Raw genomic sequence first — 13,104 nt, 5'->3', positions numbered from 1 at the left:
GAATCGGTTGCAAATGTTCACATCTAGCTTGGATAGCCAAGTCTGATGGGAAGATACCCTCCATCATTCTCCAGTTGGTAGGAGGGTAGACACCAAGTGACCTCTAAGATTGCTTCTGACTCTTAAAAAAATGATGGTTCTTTATGTATTTGTTACTTTTCTTTTAAATTTATTTTTGGTGATGGACTGACTACTAAAGTATTATGGTTTTGTCTATTAAGTAAACACTTCAGATTTTAATAACCACAAGAGAGAACGTAATTACAAACATATGAAAATTTAATGGAAGTAAGAAAAAGTACAGTTAAAAGGGAAAAAGGGACTTTCCTGGTTGTCTAGTGGTTAAGACTCTGCCCTCCCAGTGCAGGGGGCATGGGTTTGATCCCTGGTTGGGAACTAGGATCCTGCATGCCACATGATACAGCCTAAACAAATAGATAGATAAATAGATAGATAAATAAATAAGAGGAAAAAATCACTCTTTAGGTTTGTTTTTTTGTGTGTGTGTGGTACACGGGCCTCTCTCACTGCTGCAGCCTCTCCCATTGTAGAGCACAGGCTCCGGATGCGCAGCCATGGCTCACGGGCCCAGCTGCTCCGTGGCATACTTTTTAGGTTTGATATATCAAGATTTGTTTTGCTTATATGGAAACTTCACAGTATTTTAAAATTGATTATAGCTTTCACAACAAAAGAAGTATTTGTTTGCTTAAAGGCTCTCTTTTCCCCTTCCACACCTCAACAGTTTAGCTCTGAAGCTGTAAGGTGGGTGGGTTTCTGCACCAAACAGCCATGGTAGCCCATGAGTCATGGGGCAGAGCCTAGGTGGGATTAGAAGGGTTTCAGTATAGAATGGCAGCCCAGCATGGTGAGCCACTGCTTGAGCCTGGTGAGGAGGCCTTCTGGAAGGGGTAAACAGATGGGATGGTACCTTAGGATCCACACATACTGGGAAAGCATCTAAAATGAAAAAGTGTTGATTTCTTTTTTTCTTTTTTCATGAAACTCCAACAGAATTGGAAAGAACCTGTGCCTGTTCCTCATGCCCCATAAATACTGGGTAGACTTGACCTATAACCAAACTCTTCTAGGTTTTCCTGTGTTGAAGAAATGGTGGTATTGGCCAAATTTCTTAAATCTTGCTGCTAATCTGAGTCTCAAAGTTGAAAGAATCAGACATGTATTCATCTTTCTCCTCTTCTATTTACTACTTGATGGAACCTACCAGTAGGATTTAAATACCATGGACCAAGGCTTATTCTGGTGGAAGAGACTTGAAAGTTTCCTCCAAATAGGATAGAGTATTTTCTCCAAATTTTACACGTTAAAATACAGACTTATAGAGACTTCCCTGGCGGTCCAGTGGTTAAGACTTTGCCTTTGCAGGGGGTGCGAGTTTGATCCCTGGTCGGGGAGCTAAGATCCCACATGCCTCATGGCCAAAAAACCAAAACAGAAAACAGAAGCAATATTGTAACAAATTCAATAAAGACTTTAAAAGTGGTCCACATCAAAAAAATCTTTAAAATATGTGTATATATAGACTTATACCCAAAAATGTGGTGATAATCTATGTCATCACAGTGGGCTTTCATTAATGTTCCATTTTTAAGTATAAGGAAATAATCCTAGTACACAAGATAACTGGTGTTCCTTTCTTATATTCAGAACAACGTTTTGGAGCTGTGGTCATTATTTGATTTCCTCATGCCAGGATTTTTGGGGACTGAACGCCAGTTTGCTGCACGATATGGTAAACCTATATTAGCAAGTAGGGATGCTCGAAGCTCCAGTCGTGAACAAGAAGCAGGTATGAAAAAGAGATACAGTTATATACTCTGTGCAAGTGAATATAATTTATATCTAACTTTTGGGAAGCCATTTAATCTTATTATTAAGAGAAATTAATAATAATAATAATAAATAGAATTAAGTTAACTCTCTTATTATTAATAGGTGTTCTCGCGATGGATGCACTGCACCGCCAAGTCCTGCCATTTCTTTTGAGAAGAATGAAAGAAGATGTTTTGCAGGATCTACCACCCAAAATTATTCAAGACTATTACTGTACTCTTAGTACTCTCCAGGTTAGGAATCTGGTGATCGCAATTGTGGTTGGTGGTGGTATGTTTATTAGGGGAATGTTTTGAACAAGCCACAAAAGTATTGAATAAAGGGGATTTAGCCTTTGGTTTGTCACTCTAATCTAGCTTCTACTTCCTTAGACTTCAGGAATACTCAGTTTCAAACAGGTGTAGATAAAACCTAAATGAATCTGTTTGGATATGTAAGTACACATTTGGGTATGTGCATTTTGAATATAGCATTAAAACAAAATCCAGTATCATAATTGCTTTGTTATATATGTCTAGTTAATTGAAAAAGTTGGAAGGTTAAAATGATACAGAAGTAAGCCAATGTTTTATAAGGGCCAGAAGTCTGCCTATAATGTCATATCCTTGCAGCAGCATTATAGGTGTATACATCAGGGCTGAGTTGGGAAGTGGGACCTTGTCCCTTTTAAAGTATTGCCAGTAAATTTCCAAAATAAGTATTGGCTTCTGCACAGTTCTGATTCCGTACATAGAGACCATTATCAAAGGAATTTATTGTATGCCTTTCCTTGTGCAGTATTTTTGTAAGGGGAAACTGTCTCTTGTCTTAGTAAGATATGGCCTATAAGCAGAATTTCCTGTTTGAACGTTTACTTTGTGTTCTAGGTTAGTGAGCATCAGTCTGTTTCAGTATTAGAGTGGATTTAGTATGGTCAAATGAAAAGAAGATATACGGACATACCTGGAAAACTGCTTCTTTCCCTCCAGTGTATAGACATTTAACCTGTTAGTATTTATCTATACAACCTGAGTTTAGTGGACAGGACACTAATTTAGATGCTAAGAGCTCTGTGATCATTTATATTATCTACCTCATCTCTCTGAGCCTCCATCCCTCATTTGTAAAAATTGGATTAATATTTCTTGAAGGAAAAATTTTTAGAGGTAAGGAAATCAAGACTTTTTAAAGTTAAGTATAATAAAGAGAAGGTGCCATGTGAAGAAACCTGAGATGATATACTGGGGGTGGCACTATAACACCTCATGAAACACGCTTAAGCAGTCTGGAGGAAGGGGGCTGGGGAGGGAAGTGACATTTGGGTTCGTTTTGCATCTGCAGGTTTTTATTCTCTGACTTCTGTTCTCTAGCACTCTAGATTCTCTTCCCTTTCACATTGTTTTAGCATATACAAGGCAGGAACCCAGACTTCAAGATAATACTTTGAACTTGGTATGGGTTCTGCAGTTAGTATCCTTTTTTAAACTTGGTCTTTTGAAATATACCTATTAGGGTCTTGACCACATAACTTCACTTAAGGAAGATTTCCTCATTTACTTGTAAAGGTTAAAGTTCTCTTTTATTGGTAATGTATTTCTCTTCTTGAACAGAGTGGAAAAATTGGGTCTAGGACTATTTGACTATTTTTTAAAATATTTTAGCAGCCAAACAATGTGTTAAACTTGTTTTCTAAATGTAATTTAAAAGGAATTTACCAAGATGCAGTGGATCATCTGTAATCAAGTAGTGAAATATAGGTATCATAATTTATTTTCTTTGATGAGGGCTGATTTAAATTACTGCTTTTATTGGCCTTTGCTAGTTATGTGGGGTTTTTTTGGGTTTTTTTTTGCGGTACGCGGGCCTCACCGTTGTGGCCTCTCCCGCTGCGGAGCACAGGCTCCGGATGCGCAGGCTCAGCGGCCATGGCTCACGGATGGGCCCAGCCGCTCCGCGGCATGTGGGATCCTCCTGGACCGGGGCACGAACCCGTGTCCCCTGCATCGGCAGGCGGACCGTCAACCACTGCGCCACCAGGGAAGCCCGCTAGTTATGTTTTGAACAATTGAAAATAATTATACTTATTGCTTTCATGGGGGGAATTTTACAGGTTCAGCTCTATGAGGATTTTGCTAAGTCTCGTGCCAAGTGTGATGTTGATGAAACAGTTTCTTCAGCTGCACTTTCTGAAGAAACTGAAAAACCAAAGCTTAAAGCTACAGGCCATGTATTCCAGGTATATATTACAGTCCACTTTTTAAATGTTGTTGAACAATGTTCTTCAGTGCAGCAATTTTTACATGGAACACTGAAATACGGATTTATTTGGTTTTTTTCAGTATTGTGTATACATTCTTGAAGATAGGTAAAAGTACCAATTTAATTTATTTTCATATTCATAATTAGTAATTAATAAGTAATTTAATATTAAAATTAAAGTAAAAACCACAATATATGTTTGTATATTACATTAAAAGAAGGGTTTTAAAATAGAGAAACTTTTATTTTCTATTCAAAAAATATTTGAACATCTACCACAAGGCAGTAATTTTTCTATAACCTCAGGGGTTAATTAAAGCAGTGGACAAAACAGACCCCTTCCCTTGTAGAGGTGAAAATTGATTAAGTAAGTAAAATATATATATCATGTAAAAGAAAATAAAGGCAAGTATGGGGTTATACAGTATAGGAGTCACGGTAGGTTGTGGTTTTCAATAGAGTGATCAGGGATGTCACTGAGAAGGTGACATTTGAGCGAAGATCTGAAGGAAGACTGAGGCATGCAGATATGTGTGTGTGGGGGGGAGTGATTCCAGGCAGAGGATACATAAAGCACAGAAGTCCTGAGACACATGATGAATGTGCTTGAGAAAAAAGAGTATCAACTCACTTTTTTTCTTTCCCTTTTGAAATATTCCACTGTAGAATACCTTCCAAACCCCCTTGTCACCAATAAATTAAATACTTGTAGCAGTTTTAAAGATAGAAATGGGGAAAGGTGATTTTGAAGGCTTATACCTCTCCCACAGTTTCTGTCATAGTGCTTACCGGATACAGTTGAGACCCAAACTATAAGCCAAGTAAATGACAAAAGACAAAGGGTATGGCTGAATCAGAGAAAGAAAAAAAAAGACCTGAGGGGGTTCTGATTCTCAAACACAACCACTTGAAACACAACCACCTAGTTCCACCTTACCTTTCCCACCACCAGACCTGTTGAATCAAAATACTGTGTAGAGGGGAGAGATTTACAGATTTATAAGGTCCTCAAGAAGTTTTTATACCCACTGAAGTTTGAGAAACCTTTCTTTAGAAAATGATGTCTAGTTCTAGAATCATCTATCAGCATTATCAGGCACTTTGAGTGGGAAAGAGTTAGCTAGAAGCTAATAAATAAGACATTCTTTCACGAGAAGCTCATTGTCTAGTGGGGGAGACAGACATAAACAGTACAATTTATACAAGTTATAAATGCTGTCACAAAAATAAATACAAGTCGTGTAAGAAACACAGATGAAGACATCACAGATGAGGTACTTGAACTGTTTATTGAAGAATGAGCAGAGGAGTAGTGAGAAGGAGAAGAAAGGCATTTTAGATAGATGGACTAGCATAGGAAAGATACTGACATGAACATTTGTGGCATGTGAAGGAGACTTGTGTATACTTTCTTCCCCTTTCTTAAAGGCATTACAGTACCTGCGTAAACTGTGCAACCATCCAGCATTAGTCTTAACACCTCAACACCCAGAGTTCAAGAGTACTACTGAGAAACTTGCGGTTCAGAATTCTTCTCTCCATGATATTCAACATGCCCCTAAACTCTCGGCTTTGAAACAAGTAAGTAGGTCTTCTAAGTGTTAGATGTGTGTTGTACATTCTTGGTCTGTAACAGTAGGTAAATTTGCTTTTCCAAAAGATTACTGAGGTGTTTACTATTTCTTTTATTTTAAAATTTGGTTTGTTAAATTTTTGATACAGCTTTTTAAAAAATTGTGGTAAAATATATAACATAGTATATGCCGTTTTAACCATTTTTAAGTGTAGAATTCTATGGCATTAATAACATTCACAGTGTTATGTAACCATTACCACTATTTATTTCCAAAATTTTTCCATCAACCAAATAGAAACTCTGTACCTGTTAAGCAATAACTTCCCACTCCCCTTTCTGTAACCCCAGGGAACCTCGAATCTACTTTCTGTCTGTATGCATTTGCCTGTTCTAAATATTTCATGTACGTGGCACCATATTGTTGTTCTTTTGTGGCCGGCTTATTTCACTTATTTTCAAGGTTCATTCATGTTAGAGCACATATCAGCACTTCATTCATTTTTATGGCTGGATAATAGTCCTTTGTTGTTGTTGTTATTACCACCACCAGTACATTTTGTTTATCCAGTCATGTGTTGATGACACTTGGGTTGTTTCCACCTTCTGGCTATTGTGAATAATGCTGCAATGAACATTGGCTTGTTTGAGTCCCTCTTTTTAGTTCTTTTAGATATTAGACCTAAGAGTGGAATTGCTGGATTATATAGCAATTCTATGTTTAACTTTTTCAGGAACTGCCAAACTGCTGTGCACAGTGGCTGCAACATTTACATTCCCAAGCTATGTGCCAGGGTTCTGATTTCCCTACATCCTCACCAACACTTATTTTCCTTTTTTTTAAGTATAGCCATCACAATAGGTATGAAATGGTATCACATTGTTGATTTGATTTGCTATTCCTATTGACTAATGATGTTGTTTTTCATGTGCTTATTGGGACATTTGTATATCTTCTTTGGAGAAATGCCTGTTTAAGTCCTTTGACTGTTTTTTCATTGGGTTGTCTTTTGGTTGAGTTTTAGGAGTTTATATTCTAGATATTAAGCCTTTATCAGATACATGATTTGCAAATACTTTCTCCCATTCTGTAGATTGTCTTTTAACTTTCTTGGTCATGTCCTCCATGGTGTCTGATGAGAAAAGAGGTGTTCATCTCATTGAGAATCCCTTTTACATGAAGTCACTTTTGGGAATTCCCTGGCAGTCCAGTGGTTAGGACTTGGCACTTTCACTGCCGGGGCCCGGGTTTGATCCCTGGTCGGGAGACACAGATCCCACAGGTCGTGTGGTGGTGGGGGGGTGGTCACTTTTCTCTTGCTGTCGTCAAGATTTTGCTTTTTGTCTTTGTCTTTCAACAGCTTGATTATATGTGTCAGTGTGGATCACTGGAATTAATTTTTCTAGGAACTGCTTGCTCTGCCATTTGCTCATGTCACTCTTGGTATAGCTTTTAAAAATGGAGTTTTAAAAAATTCTGGAATTTGGAAAGGTTAAATTAAAGGAACCAATTTCAAGTTAATGTAAATGTTAATACCATTTAGTTTTTCTAGCCTTAAAAATTAAGATCTTATTGTAAAACCTGGACTTTATTGTTTTAGCTTTTTGTAGTTATTCTGGCTTAAATTTTATTGAGAATAAATAACGGATGAAGATTTTAGATTTCACATGGGCTAGTGTAGAAAGTGTTATAAATGAGAGCCCCAAATGCTAATCTGCTTTTCAGGTCACAGGTAAGTTAACCTTTTCTCACCACAAAGAGAAATATTTATTTTGGTGAGATTGACTGCCTACTTTTATTGGACATCTGTGTAACAAGTGATTCTTTTTTCAAGTTGCTGTTGGACTGTGGTTTGGGAAATGGCAGCACTTCCGAGAGTGGCACAGAGTCTGTTGTAGCCCAGCACAGGATACTGATCTTCTGTCAGCTTAAAAGCATGCTTGATATAGTAGAGCATGATCTTCTCAAACCTCACTTACCCTCTGTCACTTACTTGAGATTAGATGGTAGCATACCTCCTGGTCAGAGGCATTCCATTGTTTCACGGTAAGTGGCTTCTAAAAATCTTACAAATCAAGTTATAGTCAATTTATTATTATTACTTACATAGAAGTTTGCCTCATGAAGTATCTTCTTTGGCTAGATATTTGCAAATGTGTTTTTTTTTTTTTGTATAATTCAACCCAACTAAATCTTTACCTTTTTAAAATACAGAACTGCAGAAATATAATTGAATAGTTTGTTTAGTTAGGGGGAAAAAAGTGTGACTGTATTAGGAAAGCACTCCTAAGGGCATGAAAGAAATTTAAGGCATCAACAAAAAACAGAGGCAACTACTTTCCCCTCATCTGTTTATGGGAGTTGGGGCAGGAGGAAGCAAACAAGTGGCTTAACTAAGCTCTTCATCCTGAGCCCTCTGTCTCTGCTGAAAACAAGTTGGAAGCTGGCCTAGCTTGGAAGCAGAATCACTGAGTACAGTGTTTCTTACGTGTGGTCTGCTCCCTCTGCTTTGGAAATCGCAGGGGTTCATTTTTAAAAATGCATATTCCTAGGTTCTGTCCCAGGCCTGCTGACTTCAAGAGTGAGCATTTTTAACGAGCATCCCTAAGAGATTTTTAGGCACAAAACAGAGACCCACGAAGGGACTTTGAACCCAGGTTTGACTCTGACTCTACCATTGAGGCAGTGTTCTCTTGGGCCTGTTTATTATCCACACAGCCTGAGAGTCTCTCAAATAACAATAATAATATCTTATAGAGCTGCTGTAAGAAATAACATAAAGCATATAAAGTACAAAGCCCATTGCCTGACTCAGAGTGAGTAAGAAATGGTAGCTTAGTAATGTTAGTTTTTCTTTTTCCTAGAAGCTACCAGATGTCCTTTGTCAATATCTTCTAGGACTAGTACAATTTTAGCAACCCTCAGCACGCTAATCTTCCACCTTCCCTGACTGATCTAACCTTTCTCTACACTCTTCTGTCTCCATATGTTAAATGTTCATAGTTGGGTTTTGTCTTAATTATAATTAGTGTTCCATTTTTGCATCCATTTTGCAATTGGACTTAATTGCTAGGTGTGAAATTTCTGACATGTTCTAGAATACCTTCTTTCTACTACTAAAGATGTTATGTATATTAAAAGAAGATAGTCTGAACTCAGGTGGTCACAGAAATGTCTATGTCGTGGATTATAAAGCAGTGTTCTCATTTGTGCTCTTTAATTTTTATTATACAGTTCAGTTTCTGTTACTTGAACTTTAGGAAGAAATGTACTAATTTTTTAATATCTATGTTTTTAGGTTTAACAACGATCCATCCATAGACGTTCTCTTACTTACAACTCACGTTGGTGGCCTGGGGCTTAACTTAACAGGTGCTGACACAGTGGTATTTGTGGAGCATGACTGGAATCCCATGCGTGATCTACAAGCCATGGACCGGGCCCATCGCATTGGGCAGGTAAAAAGTCAGCACTCACAAGTGTTAACTTGTGCACTGGGAAGAATAACTCCCCCCAAAAGACAGGAAGCCTTGGTTTAAGTTCCTGCTCTTATGTTAGTAAGGGTTGTGACGTTAGGCAAGTCACTTAATTTTGTGGCACCATTTCCTCATGCGCTAAATGAGGTGCCTGGGCTAAGAAAACCTGGGAAACTGTCCATTCCTAATATTCTGTGATCGTCTACAAACATTTTAAGGTCATGGGCACAGATAAAACACAATCCTAATTCAATGGTAGTTAAGTACTTAGTACAAGTATGCAAGCCCTCTGACTTGGTAAATCTCAAAACTTACTTACCCATTTATTCATGCTACAGTTGCTTAACTTCTTTTTCTCATTCAGAAACGTGTGGTTAATGTGTACCGATTGATAACCAGAGGAACGTTGGAAGAGAAAATAATGGGTTTGCAGAAATTCAAGATGAACATAGCAAATACTGTTATTAGCCAAGAGAATTCTAGTTTGCAGAGTATGGGGACAGATCAACTCCTTGATCTGTTTACTCTTGATAAGGTAAAGAACTTATACAGTTTGTTGTATCTTTAATGTATTCACAGACTTCCTGGGACTGCTTGGTAAAAGTATTAAAAGGAGCAGCAAAAGTCATTCACTTTAGTATCACCTAGACAACCCTTTGAGGGAATTTTTGATGTCCAGATAAAACTCTCCAGGATACTAGGGCATGTCTGAAGGTCTGACTTTCTGATTGATGTCTCCAGTGTCTTCCCCAGGTTTTCTTTCCTTAGTCCCTACCTGCTAAAGGACAGCTGTTTCTGGAGTCAGCTAGACCTGGGTCTGTGTTTCTTGCGCTGCCTCCTATTAACTGGTGACCTTAGGCAAATTAACTTCTCTGACCATCTTCAGCCTTGGCAGAATAACAATGCCTATATTACTAGAGTTATGAAAATAATAAATAGTAGCTATTGTTGTTAATGTGGATGATGGAACTAATATATATCAGATAACAATCCATTATCAAAGGGTGCACCAGCTGGAAATATTGGTTGGTCTAATAATGTAAAACTAATAGGGTTGGATTTAAAGTCCTGTGTAGGTTCAGAAAATCAGCTGTACACTCAGTATAAATTAGGGTGAGAAATGGCCTTATATAATGCAATTAAACTAGCTGTAATAACAGAATTATAGTGTCCAAATGTGAGAGAAAGTAGTTCCACTCGACTCTGTGTGTGTTAAGCCACATTTAGAATACTGTCTGGTTCTGGGTGCTGCATTTTAAACAAACAGTAACAAATCAGTGAATCCCCAAAAGATGGCCAGAATGGAGAAAACTTCTTCAGTCATGTCACATAAGGGAGATTGAAAGAACAGGATCTGTGTAACCCAGAAAAAAAGGCTCAAAGAAACATGGATTGCTTCAAATGTATTTTATTCCATTTGAAAGAATATTCTTATGGGTGACTTTCAGTGAGCAGAAACTAGGCTCAAGGGGTGTTCCAAGGAAGCAAGAACTACTGCCATAAAGGATCTTATTGGCAAAATTTGAATATGGACTACATATGAGATCATGTTAATATACCAATATTAAATTTCCTTAATTTGATCTTTGTACTTGGGTTATGGGTTATGTAAGAGAATGTCCTTGTTCTTGGGATAAAGGGGCATACTATCCACAACCTACTCTCAAATGGTTTTGGGAAAGGCTGATAATTTAACTATATATCTAATACTAACATATACACAGGTGTGTATGTGTGTGTGTATATATATATATATATATATATATACACACACACAGTGAATTCTTTGCAATGTTCTTAAAATTCTTCTCAAATAAAAAGCGTAAAATGATAAATTATTAGGGCTGTGGGAAAATATGCTATTTTATGAGTTCACGAACTTCCCCATATTTTGAAGTGTTTAACTCTGTTGAAAAAGTGCAATGTTAGAAACAACTATGATATTTTAAAGGAAAATAAAATTTCTGAAATTAATCTTTCATTTTATCTTTCTGCCAATTTTTCTTAAGGATGGCAAAGCAGAAAAAGCTGACACCTCTACTTCTGGAAAAGCAAGTATGAAATCAGTTCTTGAAAACCTGAGCGATCTGTGGGATCAAGAGCAATACGATTCAGAGTACAGCCTGGAAAATTTCATGCATTCTCTCAAATAACTATCAGATATTGTAAATGCAATTGCTGCTAGTTCAGTAACATTTCTGCTGATATTCAGCAAATTTCAAAGTTTATGGTGAACTTTTTAGCTCAATGTGTAAATAGATCTGAAGAATATTCAGCATAACGCTGGTTCTTGTTTCACTGGGGGGAACAAGTTATTCTCAAACATTTGCACTGTATTAAATTTAAATGTTAATGTGAAATGGTTTAAATTTTACATGCTGAATAGCTGCAGAGCAGAGGAACCAAACCAGGTTTACATGTGCTACCATGAGGTGTTCTTACTGGGAACAAGCCTCCTATCTTTACATAGTAGTCACTTTGTACAGGATAATATCCATGAGTACGTTAGTGTTCATGTACATTTTTCCTTTTAAAGAGAACTTGTTTTTATAAATGATTAAAACTAGGGCTTATTTTGTATAAAAGCCTTTAATGAGCCATAATTTTAAGAATAATGACTACAATACTGGTCACTCTTGGAACATGAAAATCTTAGACAGTTAATTGAACCAAACCTTTGGTGGAAATCTTTATATATGTAATGCAAAGGCATAGTGTTGTTCAAATCTTTAACATCATTTTGTTAACTTTTAAAACATCAACTATTCTAAATACAGGTAATGTTCTATTTAAGGCTATCATAACATCCTATTAAGAGGGTGTTCTTTTAATTTATCTAAGGGCTAGGATATAGCCAGATTCTGAGGATATATCTACTCAATAGGTTTCAATCGTATATATATATATATATATATATATATATATATATATATATATACGCACACATATATATATATAAAATATATATTTTTTGTAACTATGAACCTATACAGTTTTCCAGAAGTAGATTTTACACTGTTTAGAATTTCAAAACCTATGGTGAAAAGACTGTTTATCGTAGTAATGCATGACTGTAGCATAAAAGGGAGAAATGATTCCTTTATACACACAAACATACATAAATACACATATCTATATGCACAGATGTACCTATCCTGCATCCGAAAGGGTGCTTGGTATTGGCACTAAAATCATGTAGTTATACTGGGCAGCAGTAATTGGGCATGAAGCTGATTAGTGTTAGAAAAGTGAGCTCAATAGTGAGGGTGGGTATATGTATATAGATATGCATGTATGTGTATGTATATAATTTTATATATTTCACACATAAATTAATACATGCCTGTGTGCATATATATGTATGGGATATATTTGTATATACATGTACAGGAAATAAACATCCCCCAGGTTTGTGGCTGGCCATACACATAGGCATTGGTTTCAAAACCATCAGACCTCAGCTGTAAAATAACTTTTTGTTAAAATAAAGTTATACTGTTCTGCAGCATTTAGACATGGATATGTGTCACATTTCAGTAGCTTTGACAACCATACTGTAACATTAAACATAGCATTCCACAAGAGAATAAAAAAAGATTTAACTGTAAAAATATGTGCAACTGTGTGTTATTTGTAGGAAGTGATCACTAGAAAAAGCAAAAGATTATTAGTTTAGATATGGTCAAAAATGCTCAAGATCTTTTTTCTTACTAATTAAATGGTTATTTTTTCATTATTTAGGACTTATAGTCAAATTTGGTGGAAGACAAAAAGGAAATTCTTGACTTTATATAGAATATCCACTGTACATAGCAGAGAGAAGCTGTCTGGGAATGTGACCACTCAGAGGCAAAAGTGGGGGGACTATAAGAGCATAATAGAAATTACAGAAAAGTAACAGCGTTGCATCACATATCTGTTCCAAATATTTAATCCCAGTACAATCGTATACCTCCCGATTA

The 13,104-nt window shown here is 36.6% G+C and overlaps 1 protein-coding gene across 2 annotated transcripts in view; it reads left to right on the top strand.

The window, feature by feature from the left end:
- Positions 1-12,799, top strand: part of BTAF1 (B-TFIID TATA-box binding protein associated factor 1) — a 95,304-nt gene extending 82,505 nt beyond the window's left edge. For both annotated transcript variants that reach the window (XM_082854206.1, XM_082854207.1), the window contains 8 exons: positions 1,669-1,810; positions 1,957-2,087; positions 3,944-4,069; positions 5,521-5,673; positions 7,501-7,712; positions 8,965-9,124; positions 9,507-9,677; positions 11,152-12,799. In XM_082854206.1, the coding sequence (XP_082710332.1) occupies positions 1,669-1,810; positions 1,957-2,087; positions 3,944-4,069; positions 5,521-5,673; positions 7,501-7,712; positions 8,965-9,124; positions 9,507-9,677; positions 11,152-11,295 (1,239 nt within the window). In that variant the 3' untranslated portion in view covers positions 11,296-12,799. The remainder of the gene's footprint in view (positions 1-1,668; positions 1,811-1,956; positions 2,088-3,943; positions 4,070-5,520; positions 5,674-7,500; positions 7,713-8,964; positions 9,125-9,506; positions 9,678-11,151) is intronic.
- Positions 12,800-13,104: the final 305 nt, after the last annotated feature.

This window comes from Leucopleurus acutus (assembly GCF_964270905.1).
Source record: "Leucopleurus acutus genome assembly, chromosome: 14".
NCBI classification, from domain to species: Eukaryota; Metazoa; Chordata; class Mammalia; order Artiodactyla; family Delphinidae; genus Leucopleurus; species Leucopleurus acutus.
The sequence above is the reverse complement of the archived record's forward strand: the minus strand, read 5'-3'. Positions and strand labels throughout refer to the sequence as shown.